A 19547-nucleotide genomic window follows, 5' to 3' on the forward strand; every position below is an offset into this window, starting at 1 on the left:
TTTTAAAAGGGTTGGACAATGACTGCCAAGTGATTTTACAGAAGCACATTTTAAAATTTAGCAGAATGTGTCCTACTCAGAAGTATTTAGGAGAGCAAGAACTACTAAGAACACAGTTAAAAATATCTCACTTCAGAAATAACTTTGCATTAACACTGTAGCCCATTTTACTTGTAATTAGTATAGTATTGTATCATATAGCTCTCCTTGCATCTTGAGAATGCCAGTAGCATCTTAATCCATATGAAGAGGGTATATATAATACAGTAGGGATGAAAAACATAAAATACAATTCTATAAAAATTGGTATATTGGGGTATTAATTTCATATGCTGTTACTCCATCTCATAAATGCGATGGATCTTAAGACACATATAAAGCTTTGAGATATACAGCCAATTAGTGCCAACTACAAGACACATTTTTCCCCCATTCTCGTGTTTTGGTGGGGTTTGTTTGTTTGATTTTTCTTTGTGCCCATCACCATTGTTAGGAGCAGTTCTCCTCTGGGCCAGGCCCCGCCACGCCTTGACTGACCACTGGTACCCCAAGCAGCACAGGCACCGCCGTGCGAACCCCTAGCGACACTCCCAGAGAGATGTCTAGTAAACTTCCCATCAGAACGAGAAGCTGTGAATGCAAATGCTGAAAGCGGCTCGGGACTCCTCAAAACCTTTCATCAGTTCATGAACTATGGCTTCTCGTATTTCTACCCTCGCAGGTAGTAAGTGCCCTCATCGTCTGTTTTGCAGAGTCCTGCCCGGACTTCTGGCAGCTTGTCTACGCTGCTGTCACAAGAGAGACTTCCTAAATTTATTTTTAATTTAGTTCTGGAATGAATGCTGTACTTTGTTTAAAAAAGGAAAAGAGAGTCTTATTTTCCCAGTCACCTTTATTTCACTAGAAAAGTATAAATTACCATCATAAATACAGATATCACCAATATAAAAATTAGATTATAATTTATAAAATAAATATTTAAAAAGACAAAGCAAAAGGTACCTCCAAATCCCGTCACCAAGATGATTTGAATCTATACCACATAAACTATATTATTCACCTACTGTTTAATTAAAAACAATATTCAAAATGCAGTAAATACTGCTACCTACTCTGTTGCATGAAGTGAGTTAAGGCTGACTCAAAAACAGCAAAGTATTTGTTCTAACACTTACTTGGAGCCATCAGACTACCCTGTCCACGTAACTCTAGGTGTAGTGTCATCTGGATACGCTTTCCAGACGTAGAGCAGCTACCTACTTCAAGAGTGTTCCTTACAAGTCGCCAGCACAGTAGTTTCTGTTTGTTTACCTTTGTCTATATCCAAAGATAAAGAAACGAAGTTAATTTTATCCAAGAAGTGCAGAAATAATAGTAGCGTCTTTGTCACATCTGAACTAACAGATCGTTTCACCAGCTAATAATGTTAAAAGAAAGTCAGATAAACACAGGTTTTGTTTCACAGAAACAAGATGTTGTTCCTTCTGGTTAGCTAAAGGACACATATTTTTCAAAAGTAGTGTTTTTTCCCCTCACAGGTACCATAGATCTTCTGGCTCAGTCAGGCCACACTTTCAGAATGGCTGTACCTCGCCAAGTCAAAGGTCCATCTAGTTCGGAACCCTCTTTCAGACAGGATGATAGAAGGAGCATGGGAAGAGTTTATGAGCTGGGTTAGGATACTGTAACAGAGCACCAGAATACTCTCCCAGCCTCCGGCCACTAGTGACACAGGGGGGTATCGGGATTTTTCATCTGTGACTGTCTAATGGATTTTTGAATCCACATAACATTTGGGCTTCAAAATTCCTGTGTCAGAGAGGCTAAAAGGCTCCACCCAATTACCCAATTTATGGGTTTTGTCTTTTTTTTCTTCACTTTGGAACTGCCACTAGTGTCCACAATAACTTCTTAGATGCCATTAAGCGGTTCCTTCTCCCTTGCAGCTTTTGCTTTCTTGCGTTTACACAGGACGACTGACAGGACAATGGCAAGCGTGATGACCGCAATTGCTATCACTGCTATGATGATAAATACTTCTGCTCCGTATTCTGTAGGGGAGGAATAAAAAATAATCCAAGATTCAGTTATCGGAAGCCATAATGTCACAGCCCTATAAACTCTTAGAACCCACCCCACTGAACTAAAAAAACACTTTCTGTATTTTACAGCATCACAGAAGCAGAGTGACCACCTCAGTGGGAACTGAATTCATTTTAACATGAATTTGTTGAACTGAGGTAAAGCTTTATTTCACCTGGTTCACACTAGGTTTTAATCTAGTTCAGTTAGTGCACTAAAATACCATGCTACCACCACAAGAATAAGTCAAACCATTCCCCCTGCCCCTGCATTATTTCTGTGAAACTAAGTCCAAGTGGAAATTTATTCTACGTTAGAAGCTAGAAAACACCAACAGAAGAGATTTCTATTCGTGTTGCAATTTACTAGAATTCAACTATTGTGATAAATGAAAATATGTACCTAGGTAAGAAAGTTATTCTGAGAGTTAATTTGCCAATTTTAGAAGAGCTTTTCTACTTAGAGTGCAAATATGCTTATCTGGTGGAGAAGACACAGTACTGCAATGTGATATTATTTAATAAACGCTGATGACTTTATATTGAAGAAAGTGTTATCTGGATTGTTCGTCTGGAATTAGACTGGCTGATTCACCGACCACTCACTAACTTATTTACCACTAAAGAAGTCAATTTGCCAGTCTCTGACCTTGTAATGTAACAGTAAAGAATGTCCTGGTCTCATCATCTGCTGCTGGGATAATAACTAAAGTTCAGTTCAAACTATGAGTCAATGGATAGGTAGAGTTCCAGCACTCCTATGTTTTAGAGCTAATCCTTTAAGCACTTACTCTGGGACCTGTTATTGGAAGGATCTGAGGGAAACAATCAGAAAACAAGAAAACAAAGCTGAAGGCTAGTGATGAGATCTGAAACCTCAGTGACCAGCCATCAACTCAGACAATTTAAAACTAAGCAAAACAGTTTAGCAAAACCCTAAAGCCAACTCCAGCCAGCTACAGATGGTGGACTCTTACTTAATGTGGGTTCTTCCCATGAATTTCCACACTCAGTCTGTGTCCTCTCACTTCTACAGTAAATGGTTTATTCTATAAGAGGCATCACAGTTTAGAGAGCTATAAAAATACACTCAGAATTGAAGTGTCTTTTTGTTAGAATGCTAAAGGCTGCGTGACAAACTTCACCAGACACCTACCATCTAAGATAGTTCTTCCTACACTGGTACAAAGCACCGTGCTTTCTTGACCGTAACGGTTTTCTCTGCGGGAGGGAATGACTCCCTGTATGTAGAAGCAGTAGTTCTTTGTGCCGTCAACGCTCACTTCAAATGTGTGACTTGTTGTTGTTCTCTCTTTCTGTAAAGGAAAAGAAATATTTCAAGGACATGTTCTCTGTGAAAGCATCAGCTATTAAGGTAGCACAGAAATTGTGTAGCTATAATACAGCTACAGAATATGTAAAAAGTAGAGCCAAACCTTACCTTTCCAGAACTCTGATCTTTCCAGTAAGAGAGTTTGTATTGCAGGTCATGCTGGAAAATATCTCGAATACTTTCAAAGCTTCCATTAGGAAATGTATATGGTGTAAGCGGGTCTTCAAACACAACATTCAGTTCGGAACCTTTTTGTGTGTAATTCAGTATCTCCGGTTTTCCGAGAATAGCTAAACAAGCATTTTTAGAATTAAAAAACTGACACAACAGTTTTTACTTAACATGCTTTTTCTGAATTCCTTCCTCCATTCCCTTCCCCTTCAACCTACTGTAAGTTTACAGACATGAAGTAATACAGTGAAATCTTGAATTTTTAACAAATATTTCATCTAGTACATGATGTTAATAAAATGGTCTGCTCACTGTAGTGAGAAACAAATGGCAACTAAAATCTTACACACTCCCCTGCAACAGGGAAAGCTTTATGCCTGAATGTCATCCTCTCAGTTATCAGTATGGCTGCTGGAAGAATCTATAGGAAAAACCTTTAGGCCCAGTCTAAACCTTGTTTAAGTCAATGGAAGTAGTCTTGAAAGGAAGTTTATGGTAAGATTTAACTGGCAATCCTACTTACTCTGTTTATAAGGTGTAAATTTTTCAGAGACTGCAAAAGGTGGTTCTTCGAAGTTATCCATCCCCGAGGATGGTACAGAGAGTATGTGTGCTGTATAGGTCTCATTCACATTCCTGAGCAGATCAGTAACATCGCACTCTGTTTCTGTTGTCAAAATGCATTTTCTTTTGGTGTCAGATGTATGGCTGAAAAGAGCAAGAAAGAAGCGTCAACGCTTTCCAGACTGACTTTTACGTATTTAAGAAACATAGTTTTTTTTACATATTTAAAAACATGGTTTCCCCCCCTCAAACAGGATAGGTTTCTCTCATCCAGTGGAACAGTCTTGCAGGTATACTAGGCTGAAAAGGAGAAGAAAAAAACCTCATACCCCACTATCCTGTACAGCTGTATTTCACAATTCGAAGTAGACTTAAGTAAATCGAATAGGAACCACATAGAAATATGTTATTGGATTCATTTATGAATTAAAACTTCAATCTTTTATATGAACTGAATAGAAACCATAAGTAGTTCTGGTTTTGGATTTTTCTGCAGTTGACTTCTTTAAGAAACCTTAAGATGCATAAATCACTTTGAAAGTGTTCTCCCTGATGCATCTGAAAACTACTGCCTTTAGAAGCATCAGTTGTCCTAGGAAGCTCTGTTGGCACCGATGTAAATTGTTTAACGTGACAACAACATCTTATATGTGTCACTTATTTTTCCATCTATGTAGGTGCAAATGTCACTAAGAACCAGACAGCTGTAGCAATTTTCGTTACAGAATTCCGATAAAAAAAAAAAATTTACAAAAAAACATGACCCATGCACTTTTCTTGACTTTTAAATGCTAGAAAGTAGGTTCATTTTCTTGAGAAATAATAACAAAACCAGGAAAAAAGTGTAAATTCTCCATTTTACTTCCTAATAACAAGGAATGGGAAAACAGATTAGATATTACAGCTTCAATTTTTTCCCTGTTTTTTGCTGGTGGACTAAGGAAAAGAAAAATTAACAGAATCACAGGTTGGAAGGGACCTCAGGGATGGTGCGACCTCAGCTGGAAGAGCAAGCGTGCCCACTGTTTGGCAATCAAAAAATGAGTTTTCCTCCAAGTAGGTCAAGTTTTATTTAAGAGTCGCCTGAACTCCCTTCTCACTTCACTGGATTTCTTATGATGTCACAGATCAGTTAGTGATAACGCCCTAGAGATTTCTTGAGAAGGGACAGAGGAGACTCGACCTTTGTGATCAAACAAATGTACTCTGCAAATGTACATAGACGAGAAAGCAAACATTTGAGCACACTTCATCCAGAAGAGCAACTCAACTTGTCTGAAGAAGCGTCTCCGTGCCAGAACTATACCTGATTCTATTCTGAATCTTGCACAGACTTCAATTTTTTGCAAGCACAAATGGCTGGAAAGAAACTCCAGTTTCATAAGTTTCATAAAATTCATTCGGCTAGTGTGTGCTTTTAAGTCTATTAATTTCATCATTCCCTTCAAGAATAAAAAAAGCACATTGCACTGGTATTTCACCCATTAGTCATGGCAGAACTCTCATTTCTACGCTACTTTTCCAGACAGAAGAGACTACAGTACCGTATGTTCATTAATAAGTAGGAGAGTTGATGATGCAGTTTCCCTTTGGGGCATGTTTAATAATGGTCTATGAATTAATATGAGAGCTAAGAACAGCACAGATTTATTACCAAACTTCATGGAAGTTTTTGTACAGTATTGAAAGAGCTGTTAGACACTTCACATGAGCTGGCTACTTTTTAAGGCCACAATATTTCATAGCTTACATAAAACATGATGACAGAGGAAGTCTCGACAGACATAGGTGAACAAAGGTAACTTGTAATATTACCCAGCAAGACAAATTATTCATTTACTGTGATTCACCAATTAGAATAAAATGCAGACTCATATTTATCAGACACCTCCCAAGACGAAAGACTCAGTCCAGACACCTTGAAAGACATAAAAAGGTGAAGTTCTATCTAATACATGGTATGTCAGATAGTGTGTCACCTTCTTCAAAGTATCTTGGCCTAGATCTCCAGTGCAGCTGGCCTGCACCGAACCCCAGACCTGAAACACTGATCTAAAGCTCCATTTTCTCTTTCTGAAGTGGGCAAAACCAAAAGCCTGAATCAGATATTCTTATAGTTGGACGCAAAGAAGTATTAACGGCTGGGTTGGCAATTTTCTAAATCCTCATGTTTGGGCTCTTTTCTGCTTACATTCAGTCTCAGAAATATTCAAACACACTCTATCTGCATCTTCTTCAATTGCCATTAATGGGCATACCTTGGTGTTATCTACTTACCCGTGTATTTCTACTGTATAGAAGTAACCTGATGGTTTTGGTTGCCACTGTAGTATAGTTTTAAAATTGATTGAAGACCAAGTTATATTAACTGCTGTCGGTAGTTCTGGATTGCCTTTAAATACAGAAAAGAGTGCCATCAGCCATATTATATGCAATTCCTGGCTCCCTGCAGTCACTGTTTAGTTAAATGAAATAGTTGCTGTTAATTGCTACTTGGAAGAATTCTTTTTGGGGAAAAGGCTCGGTCCTGCCCTTGGGGCTCATGCTCGCCTTACTAAAGGAATGTGTCCTGGCAGAAGCCAGAAACACAAGAAGAAAATTATTTTCCCGCTTTTAACTCCTAGGTTGGTGAGGTAAATTATTTGGAGTTCTGCCTCATGCCTCCTTTTTATTCCTAGACCTCTGAAGAAGCTAAAAAAGGTTGAAGATACTCATGATGGTGTCCAAGCACCAAATAAACGCGGTGCGGTTCAAAACCATCCCCGGCTGTTACCGGCTGCAGAAGGCATTCGCTCCTAGTTTCCCCATTTATTTATTTCGGGAAGGTGAGGTCTTTTAAAACTCAGTGGTTGCCCTACATGCTTACATCCGAGCAGGGCTACCCCGGGGTGAACCCATGCCGGCGCACAGCGGAGGGAGGCCGCGGTGACCTGCGAGCCCACGGCCCCGGCGGAAGCCACAGCTCCTTTGGGGAACTGCCTGGGAGGAAGCCGGAGCGGAAAACACCGCACAATCTCTGTGACCTCTGGAAATCAAGCGTTTCATTGAGCCATACCCTAATTATTGTCTAAATACCACCTTCTCTGCCTCTCTGACAAGCTCCTAACTGGGGACAAGGGAAAGAAATCTTGCAGATCACTCCTTGTCACAGTAGGTTGGCGGCTGCCGACTCCTGAGGGCTCCCCACAGCTCCCAGCACCGACCCGGCTATGGTCACCCAGGATCCCCACACACACTGGAGAAAAAACCAGCCCTTGGCCACCCGAGGGCTCCGCCGCCCGGGTGCTGAAGCAGAGCCGGGCGGGGGTCGGGGCCCCTCAGAGCCCGGCAGGCGAGGGACGCTCTCCCGCCATGGCCCCGCGCCAGCCAGCCGCTGCTCCCGCCACAGCCGCCGGAGCCTCTCTCTGTCAGAGGGACCGACCCGCGCCGTCTGTCCCGTCCGTCTGTCCCGTCCGCCCGAGCCAGCGGCCCCAGTTACCCACCGGCGGCAGCCGGGCCCCAGAGCAGGGCGCTCAGCAGCAGCAGCAGCGGCGGCGGCAGCAAAGCCTGTCCTCCGGTCACGGCGCGCAGCATCCTGAGGTGAAAGGAATCCAGCGGGGAAGCGACCGTGCTGCCGGCGGTGAGCTGCCGACGGGGCGGGAGGCGGCGGCTTATATCTGCGGGAGGAGAGGCGGGGACTGCGGGCGCCTCACCCGCGGGGAAGCCCGGTGGGGAAGGCGGTGGGAGCGGCGGAGGCTCGGTGGCCGGCCCGGATGGGGTCACGGGGAGCAGGAGAGGGCCTGGCGGAAGCGCTTAGGCATCGCTGGGTTGAGCAAGAGGAAAAGGGGATCTACCGCAAAGAGAGGGGTGCTGAGGGATGGGGTGCCGCGTCCCTGGTTGCGGACCCACCTGGATGTGCAAGCACACCTGGAGGTGTCCGCAGACCCCATCTCCCCACCTTCCCGGTGTCCCCGAACGCTTGTACCACCCCGCGCTCCCTGCCCGTAGGATGGAATATCGGTGAAACTGGGCAACGCTTGACAACCAGCCTTCACCCGCTGCAAACCTTCGGGCGGCTGTGAGGGGCGAGGGGTGCTAACGCCACCCCAGCTCGGAAGGGACTGCTCAGTAGGACAGCAGATCCTGTGGGGGTGATGTTGGGTCAATCAACTTAGATCCTGTAAATTCTGAAGGGGTTGAATATGTCAGTTCTTGCCTCACGACACAAAACGTTCAACACAACCGTTCAGCCAGCTCACCCCCTCTACCCTCTTGCTCTGAGCACACGCATACGTGAACCCTGTCAAGGCTCACCCGACATGCAGCAAATACAGTTCAGGTGTTCAGGGATTTGTACCTCACCTCTCCCATAAACCAGGGGCCTGTTAACCCTTTCCCTACAAGCTCGCACTGGAAAGGTATGCCATTTTCACAGAAAACGGAGAATCTGCCAGAAGGCGTTCTGAATCTCCGCCTGCAGCCATTGTGGCCGGCTCTCTGGCCTCTCCGGTATGTATATTGCTCTTTCTCATGGTGTTGCCTTTCCAAGCACCTAAACCAAGCTTTTGGAGCCGGGGGTTCATGTGCAGCATTTTTGTCTAATACTCAAGCTCTAGAGGGAGCTCTGTTCGCACTTAGCTCCTGATTCTTCTGCCGGGAAGTTGGGAAACAGACTGTATAGTAGAACGTATTATGTAATTACGGAGGATAGATGGGTTTTACAGTGTTAAGCTGACTCTTCTTTTTATTTTGATGCTGATTTGCACAACGTTTTACACCTGGAAAATGTAGGTAGGAGGAGAAGACTATTGGGGAAGTTTCATATTTAATTGCCTTTAATTTTCATGATTGACTCGTAGATGCAAGCAATCAGTTCTGTCTCATAATGCCGAATAAGTGCATATGGACCAAACCACAATACCCCTTTCAACCAGCGTCTGCATCAGAGACCATATAGTGTGTTCTGAGGTGCACCTAAACCTTGGATTTTTAAATTATCAGCATACCTTCATTAAAATCCAGCCATATACCTTCTAATTTTCCTGCCTTGTTTTTGATCAGATTTCAGCACTGCCTCTATGCAGCTGTATGTCAGCATTACATCAGGCAAAAAGCTTGCATGCTTTTAACTTTGTGTAGAATACATATCTTGTGTGACTAGATTTTCAAGATTGTGACCTTATAAGATCACAGTTGATTTCCAGAGGACTTTACAAAGAGAAACAATCCTCACTTGTTTAAAGAAAAGAGGTGCTTATGTAAAACTTCGAATCACTTTTAGGCTCTAAGTGCAGTTAATTTTCTTGTAGTTCAGTCACAAAGGATGCAAAGCAGGTCAGCAGTGGTTTCCAGTTTTTACAGAGATGATCTCAGTATTCCCTCTCCTGCCCATCCTTCTCACTCTCATCTCTTCTGCCATGACTTCCCATACTTGAGATAGGTGGGGAACCCTCCAGACCCTGTCCAGCCTAACCATCTTGACCAGTGTTGCCTTATTCCAATTTCCAGCAAGATATTCTAGGGTTCACTAATGCTTGGCTTTTAGATGTCCTGCTCCATGCTACTCCATGAGGGCAGGAGGCCACCAGTTTACCAGAGCGGTGGGAAGCAGAGCCTGAGCAAAAGGATGTGCATGGATCAAGCAAGCAAGCAGGGCCTGGGGGACGTTCTGTGGTTAGAGGAAATAGGGTAAATTTACCAACCTAGCCATTCTGAGGGTAGGAAGTTGAAGGGAAAATTTGAAAGCCAAAGGGACAGTGTAGCTAGATCAGGTTCGCAGGGGAAGGGCATGATGGACAAGGGAGAAGCACTGAAGTCGGGAACTGCTGCTGCCACCACCTCTGCTCGCTCTTCCTTCTCCTCTTTCACCAAGTCTCAGTGCAGATTTGACCAAAGGACTGCTCTGCACTGCCTGACTCCAGGGGCCAACCAGTGCAGAAGAGGAGAGGAACCCCACGCTGCCTGACATGTGCTGATGCCTCTGAGTTAGAAGACGTCTCAGCAGCTAGTGACTTAACTGTGACATTCTGGTCACATTTCCTGCCCACTTCAGTGGTATTTCAACAACTCATTAAAGACAGAAAATTTTCCTTCTGTTTCAAATACATTTTGCTACGTGCAGGCAGTCATTATGCTGACTTAGAGTTCTGGCAATTTATCTAGAAATTTAGAATTTGATTCCCACAGTGAAATATCAAAATGTAAGCATCGAATCTGTACGTGTCTCTAACAGATTTAGTCATCATTTAGTTGCTCATTTTAGTGTCAGCAGAAAAAAATTTCATTCCTAAGGTGAAATACATGTTTTCCTAGTAGAGGCATCTAAAGCAAGGCAGATTAATGTATTTAAATATTGCAGTAAATGGGGCATTCTTATTGATGGAGGCCGGGATCTTACTGTGACTTTTTAGACTATGTGGGAGACGTGCAAGGGCACAAGCCTGGCTGCGTGCTTTAGATTAGGAGATGACCTCTTCTGCTGGGGGGCGTCTTCACTCTGGTGGACTTAGTGGAAACGAGGTTATTCACCATTGGGAAGGTTTGCCAGCTTCTGAGCAGATTCTACACATTTTCGTTCCTTAGTACATATACCATGGAACCAATCCACACATGGGTTATGGGGATGGGGAGGAGAAAAACTAAACTAAACCTGTGAAACTCCAGTTTTTTGGAAAGAGATGAATGTATTTATTTTTATCGTATGATCTTCCAGATCTCTAAACTGGTTAGCTTGGAGAAAGCTACAAAATAATTTCTTCCTTAGCAAAGCAATTTCAACATCGTGTTTTCTGTACTATTATATAGAATTGTTGACATTGAAGTGGAATGCCTCAGGTGACATCAGTAACAGATCTGTTTCCTTACGCTAATAGTTTTGCAAGATTGTAAGTACAATTTTGTAATACTTAATAATGTTTTGAAATTTTCTAGTGCTATGAAACATTCATCATTCCATGCTAACATAAAAGTCAGCAACATTGTCATGCCCAGTGGTGGAAAATTTACTTATGTAAGATTTGAAACCCCTGGGAGCTTTTTCCAAAATGAAATTGCTCCTGATATTTCTCCTTTCACTTGGCTTTTCAGATATTTATTTAATTTGCCTCAGTGACTCGTATGATTGGGTAATTAATTTACTTATACAATTAATTATATTTAATTAGATGAACCAGAAGTTTAGGGAGAAATCTCTGACTTGGTATCTGCTTTTATAAATTTCTTAGCATTTATCTTGCAGAGCTGCTTTATCAAATACTATGTTATAAATGGATGCACAGACTCACAAATACCATCGCCTTTCAAACATTGTGTTTTAGCAGTACTGTAATTTACATATTTGGTACGTGAAACACTTTTGTTAGGTATAATATATCCATATGTAGTGCTAGTAAATAGACTATGAAATTCAGTAATATACATATACTGTGTCTCCCTGGCGTAGGTCTTTGTCCTTTCAGTCTTTTTCATTTCCAATCAACTTTCTAAAGAAGGAGAATGACCCTCAAAAGTCTTGAAATTAGAGCAGGTTTACATCAACGCTTTCTGCCTGTGCATGTAAACGCCTTAAAATATTCAATTAATTTAGATTGTATACATCCTGCGGCTTGTATTGCACCCATTTTGTACATAGGGAGGAAACTGTATTCACCCAGCTCTTCTATGGATATGCTGAAAGTCTATGGTGAAGTCAGGAATGTACAATGTCTTGATTTCACACTAATTTCTGTTCTTGTGTCATAATCACAGGACTATGTTTTTTTTTTTAATGTAATTAAGCAAAGAATAATTTCTATCTATGGAAAGTCTCTAGTGAAGATAAAGGAAAAATAGAGAAAATTCAGCATGTAGTTACTTCATAAATCTTTAAAAGCTGGGTAACTTGTTTGTACTGCACCAAGTTATGGAGGGTGGATGTGAGAACTAGTGTCAGGGTTCATTAGATACATGCACTGGTCAAAAGTTACACCGGTCACTGAGCAATTCTACAGTGCACTCTGGTTATTGCTGGCCTATTTTTTATAGCTGCCAAACAGCCGCGTCTCCCCTAGCTGCAATGTGAACTGTAGGTGGTGATAACACCGATGAACATCAAGTAATGAGGCTACTAACAGAGCTTATATAAAAATGGCTATACCGACAAAATTTGTATAATGGTATTTGTAAATATGAAGATTTGCATCATGTGGTAAAGCTGGTGACCAAGTCCCCTTTTTGATGCACAGAAACCGAATTTGTGCAATTTGACTGACCCCTGTGGTAAGCAATGTCATTAAACTGGTGTAATGGAGTGAAGAATCAACTTTTATACCTAAAAGCAGTTGTGTTTATTCCTGAAGACTCCATACCAATGAAAGTCCCAATGTGGTGAATTCTTTGTGCACCTCTGATTTTCTTATTACCTAAACTGCTATACATTATTCTATGATTCGAAAACAACCATGTGATTTTATAAAATCACATGTAGCTTAACTGAAAATAACAAAGTTGTACTAGGATAGAACTCATTTAAAATTTAAATCCACGTCTGACATGAATGGGACTTTCTTTCACTTGTTGAAAAAAAAAAAGAATAAGCAAAACTGATACAAAAATTGAAATCAGTGAAATAAATTTCTTACAGGGGAATCACATGTACAGTATGAATTTCTCATTGATATTAGAAATCCTGAAGCAAATCTTTGTATGGTTTTCTGATACTCTGCTTTCAAAATTCGTTTTGTTACCACAACAGTCATACACGCATCTCCTCACTTATCATACAGATACTTTAAAAACAGACACTAGCAGAAGAACAAATCTTGTGGGAGTTTTTGGGTCTGGATCAGCTCTGGGGTCTGGTGTGGAAACGGTGCCTGCTTGGGAGGCAGGGGAAGAGTCCCAGGGAGGGAGGCTTTGAGCCTGTCCCACTCTGAAAATTCTTGTCGTCATTGCTTTGGTGCTAATTCCAAATTACTGGCTGCTTTCCTGTTTCTTACAGAATGATGTGTGAAGCATTTATTATCCTTGTCAAAATATTTTTTTGCAGCGTTATTTCTTAAAAAGGGCTTTGACCTACAGGTTTGTGTACATTTAATTTCTGTTACCTTCAGGGGCGCCTCTGGGTAAACAAGACTGCGTCCATGAAAATGTAAGCTGCTCGCTGCTTAGTTTGATTTTGATGCATGAAAGGCTTCTCAGAAAGCGAGTGGCTATAGCAATACCACAGATGTGTTGTCAGGAGCGGTAAGGTACTGCTGCAGTGCTAAACACAGCTCTGTGTGTTTACTGGCGACGCTCTTCTGCTGGAGGGCAAGTAATTTGAAGCAGTAATAAATGTCACAAGAGAGCACAACAGAAACTACAGAGATAGAGACACTAAATTGTATTGATTCCTTCTGTGCCTAGATGCTTTTGGCTAGCCAAACCAAACTGGTATGAGGTTGAATCTGTTGTTTGACACTGTGATGCCATCTGTCTTCCCTTTATTCCAGGTGTGCCACCACAGTTGTGAAGGAGCCTCTTAGAGTAATTCCTTTACCCCAGAATATCTTAATTACATAAATTAATCTTGCAGTTCCTATACATCTCTCTCATAAGATTTATTTTCCACAAATGATGCTAGACACAAGTACAACCACCAGACCTTATTTACTTGGGTCTTCTTCCCATGCCTGAGTTTGTGAGGAAGTGGTCAAACTGGAAAAAACCCTGCAACGTAAGTATTAAGTGACAATAAAACCTGTTTAAAAGAAATCATATACATTAATGGTAGCATCCTTTTTTCGTATTGAATCCAGTCTTGGCTCATGATTTTTTAATTAACTGAAATAAATTAATTTTACTAAGCAGTTATTTATAACTGTTAGTAAAAATTATTTCCCTTCCTCAGCAATTTTTAAAAAATGCTACCTTTTTAATATTAGATATGGCACATATAACTTCTCAGTGAAGGTAGTGCTAGTCAGATTCAGTGTTCTTTAAAAATATTTGGTGTGAGCACGCCTTGAAGGTTAGGCAATTAGATGGGTAAAATACACAAAACTTCAGTTTGAACAAATGTAGGCAGTCCCTGGCTGACATTAAACCCATTCTTAGGACTGTGAGAGAGGAAAAGGTAAACTGTGCTCTGTTTGACTTGGCTATTACAATGTTTATTCCTCTTGTAATACAGCTTTCTCTTTTGGAGTCATCTGATACAACAAAAACCATTCTGTATGAAAGCTAACCAGCAAAATGAAGTTGAGAGTTTCTTTAATATCATGCATCTCTGTTCTTTGACATTACATTACTTTGTTGATTCTGCCCTTATTGCTGACTTGGGGTTGAGTAGGTTAAAGATAATTGGAAAATGGAGCAGCTTTGCTGCAGCAGAGTGATTCTGGATTTGCTAATCGGACAGAATTAGCTTGCTGTGCCAGCGTAGCCAATCTGTTATACAGCCCCAAGGAGACTTTATTCTGAAACGATTTCTCCGCTTCCCAAATCTGCTTATGTGTTTCACACCCAAGGAGAGTGAATGACCTTATCAAACATAGGTTTGACTTTTAAAAAATATATCAAATATTCCCATTTAGCACTGGAGTATATAGGGAACTTTTTCACTCTCGTGTACTTTGAATCACAGCCTGTGCACCAATAATGACATTAGGTAGGTATGGCTTTGCTTCCCCAGCTTCAGACAGCAGATTGCTCTGTCCTTTCAGTCTTCTTTCTATTCCATCACTGTACCGCATTTTTCTCCTTCATGAATAATGTTAGTTAAGTAGTGTTGCATGCTGCAGTTCATGTGTTACTATCGCTCACTACAAGGCTCAGCACTGATTGCCTCCCCGATTGGAGGCAGCCTTTAAAATTCTGAAAGTTTTCTCTGCGAAGGGAAATGGCTGGTTTGTAACGGTTGTCACGTATCAGTCACAGCACAGTCTTTGAGCTTTCTAAGTTTGTGTTGCAGATAATTTAGTGAACACATATATGATCGTAATCACTGGAATTTAATATCCTTGTGTTTCTCTTTTCTTCAGAAAATGAAGCATGCCAATGGTAGCTAGAATTGTACTTCATAAAAATAGGAGTTACTCTTTGTGATTAAAGAAAGGTTTGTGTTTAGGGATTTTGAAAATAAATAATGGCACTTTGTTCAGAAAAATACAACTAAAGCTGTATCTTATTCTTTGCTAAAATCGCAATGGAATAAACACTATCCTATCACTACATGTATTATCTATTTAACTTGACATACTTGCTCACAATTTACTGAATAATTAAATCTCACTGTAAAGTGACATTATTAAAAAAAAATACAACAATGATAATCAGACATAACATTTACTGAGATTAGTGCATTTGTGCCCCCAGTGTTGACTTCAAATTTTATTTTAAAGGAACAAAGAAAATATTGAAAGACTTAAATGGCTAAAGTGGCACTGTTGGTTTGAGCTCGGAGTTCATCATCATGACAAGAAAGAGTGAATTTTACCTCCCAGATGCTGTGAGTGAAAGAAGGATTTGAGTCTTGCTGTTCTCTCGTGCCAGTTAGTATGGATGAAATACTGGCAGGGACCATGTATCACTTACTAGATGTTCTCTGCTGCCTCAGGTTATTTGTCAACTCAAATTATGGATGTCAGTGTAAAGATCTTAACATTTTAGCCCTGACAAAAATCTATGTGAAGGGAGGGATATTGCTGTTGCTAATTAGCTTCTTAGCTGTCCAGTATAAAGGGAAAGAAGCATCTTAGATCTGATCTAAGGAGAAGGTCTGGAGTGGTACTCATTCTCTATATTTGAATGGCATAAACTATTCTAACTCAGCCAGTTTAAGGACAAGATGGTTACAGCATAAACTGGTAACAACTAAGGCATTACCTTCCTGCAACCCTCCTGTAGTGGCCAGCGCCCACATGCATTCTGTCGCCATATCAGAGGGCTAACAGAGTACACTTCTACTGACGTGGGTGAATTGATTTAGGAGTTAGCACAGAAGGGGTGAGGGGAAACTTCCAGTAACCAGTATTTAGCTAGAAAAGCTGTGTGGGTTGTAGCAAAGTGCTGAATGTCGACCCCTGAAAGTCTCAAGGATTTTAAAACAACTCCATCATTATATTTTGTATTTTAATGTGTTAGGAGTCAAGTTAGGGTCTCTTGTAAAGCCTAAATGCTGGCATTCCAAACTGTTAACTTTGACATGCAGCTGTTTGATTAGCTGTGTTTGGAGCTTTGTGAGCGTATTTGAATGGAATGTAAAGTACATAGAGGAAATACATTCTTAGGTTGAATATTTTCCTTAGAACAAAGAAAAACAACCAAAAAAAAGAATAACATTGATCAGTCTGAATTTCAAACACTTTTCTTCATAAGGAATGTGTACTTCCAGATTATTCTATTAGCAGCTAGAGATAGCCTACCTTTTTAAGTTTGAAAAACTGATTTGAGTCCAGTTATGGTTGTTCTTTCCCCATGATATTTAACTTCAAAATAATATCTGATCAGTTTTTGTTTCCAGGTGTCAGTCTCCATCACCTAAACCACACTGGGCCATACTGACTCCTGCTGATACCAGCAGGAGCATCTTAGCCCATGTATCTCTTCCCCCACCTCCTAATTTGGTTCCTTTTGATTTAAACAGTGTGGTTGGTATCTGATTGATACAACAGCTGTTAGTATAGGAGGAAAAGTACCTTACATATGAGGTCAAAATACTCCTTGGCTATCTAAGACATCTAGACAGTCAAAACCATCCCCCTGTAAGCTTCCAATTACAAACTTAGGCTCCTCAGTGCTTTGGTGAACTAGTAATAAGTATGTCTGCTGGTCGCAGGTCCTCAGGTTAGTGGAAACCAGCTCTTTCCCAAATGCTGCATACTTCAGCACTTCAAAGGGTTTTATAAACCCTAACTTGCTTTTAGACAAAAATCAGCACTATGCACTCTGTAAATAGGATAATGTAGAATAAGATAGAAGAGAAATGAAAGTGTATGTTAAATTAAAGTTCTCCACTCATTCTTTCCCGAAAAAGAGAGTCCTGTCCTCTAGGTTTGCACTTTTTCCCACAATCTTTCCTGGGTTGCAATAAATTTGACAGAGTCCCTTTAGGTCCCTAGAAAAAGCTTTTTTTTTAAACTCAGTTTGGAGAGTAGGCTGTATATTTACTCCCTGATCTTCTCTATTGCAGGCTCCTCCTTGCTATGCCTCTCACTCCTTCTTTTTCACCCTTTCTTTTTAGCAGAACAACATACAAGACACAATAAACTGCAAACAAACAAATGAGAGAGTGTCTATTGCACCTTTAAAACAGATTACAATTCTGCAATAAAGATTCCTTTGTAAGATGAGTTCTAAAATTATCTCATATGCTAGAGGCCCTGATTTTTGTGCCTAATCATTAGTTTAGATGCATTTGCTTACCTTTTCCTGTGGGCCATTTGAACCAAAGCCTTGTCAGTTCTTAAATAGGTAAGTATCAAAATCAAATTATGTGAATTGTTGCCTAATAACTCCCAAAGACTCGACAAAAGGCTTTCAGACTTTTCCAAGTTTATAAAGCAGGGTCTTAGGACTTATACTAATACTGGCACAAATACATCTAAAGTTCCCATTAAGATGTTAGGGACAAAGTTGTGAAAAACCCCTATTTTTCATGTACAGAATGTGATAACCTCAGGGGAGTGTTATCTGTAGAGTCCTTGTAAGTGCTTCTCCATCTTGGACCCTGGTGAACGACAGAAGACACTAATGAAATCAGCTGAGGTGTAGGTAATGCTTGTCTGAAGTCTAGCTCTCCACGTGACCACTCTTATTTGACATTCAGTGTACACCCGCACCAGCCAGCTTAACTTACTTCGATAACAAATACTGTGATATGGAGTAAGAGCATGCAGAAGGGGAAAGGCACAGATTTTCCAGGTTCTCCCTTTGAAGAAATGGACCTTAACCATTTTTTACATCTGGGATTCATGTCCTATAAGAATCAGAGTATTGCCTGTAGGTACACAGTGGAGCAAAGTGTTCACTGAGAACCAGATTCTCCTGAACAGGACGCACAGAAGATATCCCTTCAAAAGAAAGGTCTAATCATCACCTCAACCCAGGAGTTATAGGGAGCAGGACAAACTGTAGTATTCTCCTGAGGCCTCTAAGTTACAACTGTTGTTTCCGTGCACTACTTCTTCATTTCCAAAATAGCTTCGAAATTGCTATATAGCAAGTTATTTACTAGATCTTGTTAAAAAAAATAAAAACAAACTCAGCATTTTCTCTCATCACATTTGACTTGAATGGCTTTTAACATGCTTTTCATGTAACAGAAGTGCAATTGTATCCAAAATGCATGACAGAGACATAAGAATTTTCAGAGACGTGATGCTTATCAACTTGAGAAATGGGTTTATGAATTCATAAGTCCTTGAGTGGTGTTCATGAAAATTAAATGGGATTTCATACTTACGTGATGAAATCCAGTTCATTAAAGAAATAGCAGCACTTCAGCAGATACAGGATGCACAGTTTGAGAAGAAGGTTGAAAACAGGACTGTTTGACTTGTAAGTCTCCTAACTTCTTAGATACCCAATAAGCCTAATGTTCAAAGAGTATGCAAAGCAAGGATAGTCTTCCCCTGCTATTCAGTGCAATTGTCACTTGCTTTTCACTTTGGCCTTTGGGGAGAGGACATGAGGGAAGCAAACAGAACAATGTTGTGTCTGATAATGATGCAGAAGCATACTTACATTCACACAGATATATAGATGCAGCATGGTATACCTCATGCTGAGTTACATACATGTATGTCCAGCAGTTAATCTAGCTGGAGGTAGTTCTCATTTTCTAATGCAAGTCCTATATGCAGGGGAAAAGCCTGACTGTACAGCATGCACAGTTTCTGCTCAGATGCCTTTGTGCTGATACAGGTCAGGGTGTGCGTTGAGTATCAACTCAGTAACAACTCCCTGCACTAGCAGCATATTAGTTTTTGATAGATATGGAAACATTTGAAAGATTTAGCTAGATATGTGTAGCTTTGCCTTTCCTTGTGAATGATCTGTAGCATCTCAGCTGATCCTTTCCTTTCTCAAATGCAATATTGTGCAATATTGCAAGACAGTGAAGGCTGATAACAGTGGGCTCATCAATGAGCAGTCCCAAGAAGAGTAAAATAGACTGTGGACCTGCTGTTGCAGTCCTTGATAGCGTTTCCATTTTCCTATGTTGTTTCTTCTTCCATGGTCAGCCCAGATAAATTTTCCGGAAATGCTTTAGAAAAAAGAAGCATATACTTCTAGATCACCCAATTCCAATCTTAAATATTACTTTATTTTGCTATTAACTTGTTTGGAGTTTTAAGAGCTTCAAAGTCTTGCAATTAAAACCATAAAATCTGGCTAGGCAAACAAAATCTTGAACTGCATTCTTCAAATGTTTCACAGGATCCTTTCCTCCCTCTCTC

At 40.7% G+C, this 19547-nt stretch overlaps 2 protein-coding genes across 2 annotated transcripts in view; one reads left to right on the forward strand and one right to left on the reverse strand.

Moving 5' to 3' along the window:
• Nucleotides 1-872: 872 nt before the first annotated feature.
• F3 (coagulation factor III, tissue factor) lies at nt 873-7762 on the reverse strand. The gene is made up of 6 exons (XM_064455550.1): nt 7632-7762; nt 6427-6541; nt 4109-4293; nt 3523-3704; nt 3238-3397; nt 873-2051 (listed from the first exon to the last, which is right to left on the reverse strand). The coding sequence occupies exons 1-6, from the start codon at nt 7720-7722 to the stop codon at nt 1912-1914; spliced, it is 873 nt and encodes a 290-aa protein (XP_064311620.1). The 5' UTR covers nt 7723-7762; the 3' UTR covers nt 873-1911.
• The window catches only part of SLC44A3 (solute carrier family 44 member 3), a 111957-nt gene continuing 100091 nt past the window's right edge, over nt 7682-19547 (forward strand). The window contains exon 1 of the transcript XR_010373492.1: nt 7682-7768. The gene's annotated coding sequence lies outside the window, so the exon portion shown is untranslated. The remainder of the gene's footprint in view (nt 7769-19547) is intronic.

This window comes from Phalacrocorax carbo, chromosome 6 (genome assembly GCF_963921805.1).
Source record: "Phalacrocorax carbo chromosome 6, bPhaCar2.1, whole genome shotgun sequence".
In the NCBI taxonomy this organism is placed as follows: Eukaryota; Metazoa; Chordata; class Aves; order Suliformes; family Phalacrocoracidae; genus Phalacrocorax; species Phalacrocorax carbo.

What these genes read in the sequence shown, in the direction of transcription:
- F3 (XM_064455550.1), bottom strand. Translation starts at nt 7,722, where the DNA reads ATGCTGCGCGCCGTGACCGGAGGACAGGCTTTGCTGCCGCCGCCGCTG. An exon ending in CTGGGGCCCGGCTGCCGCCG is followed by an intron (nt 6,542 to 7,631) that starts GTGGGTAACTGG and finishes CTGTATTTAAAG; the next exon opens with GCAATCCAGAACTACCGACA. An exon ending in ATTTACACCTTATAAACAGA is followed by an intron (nt 3,705 to 4,108) that starts GTAAGTAGGATT and finishes ATGCTTGTTTAG; the next exon opens with CTATTCTCGGAAAACCGGAG.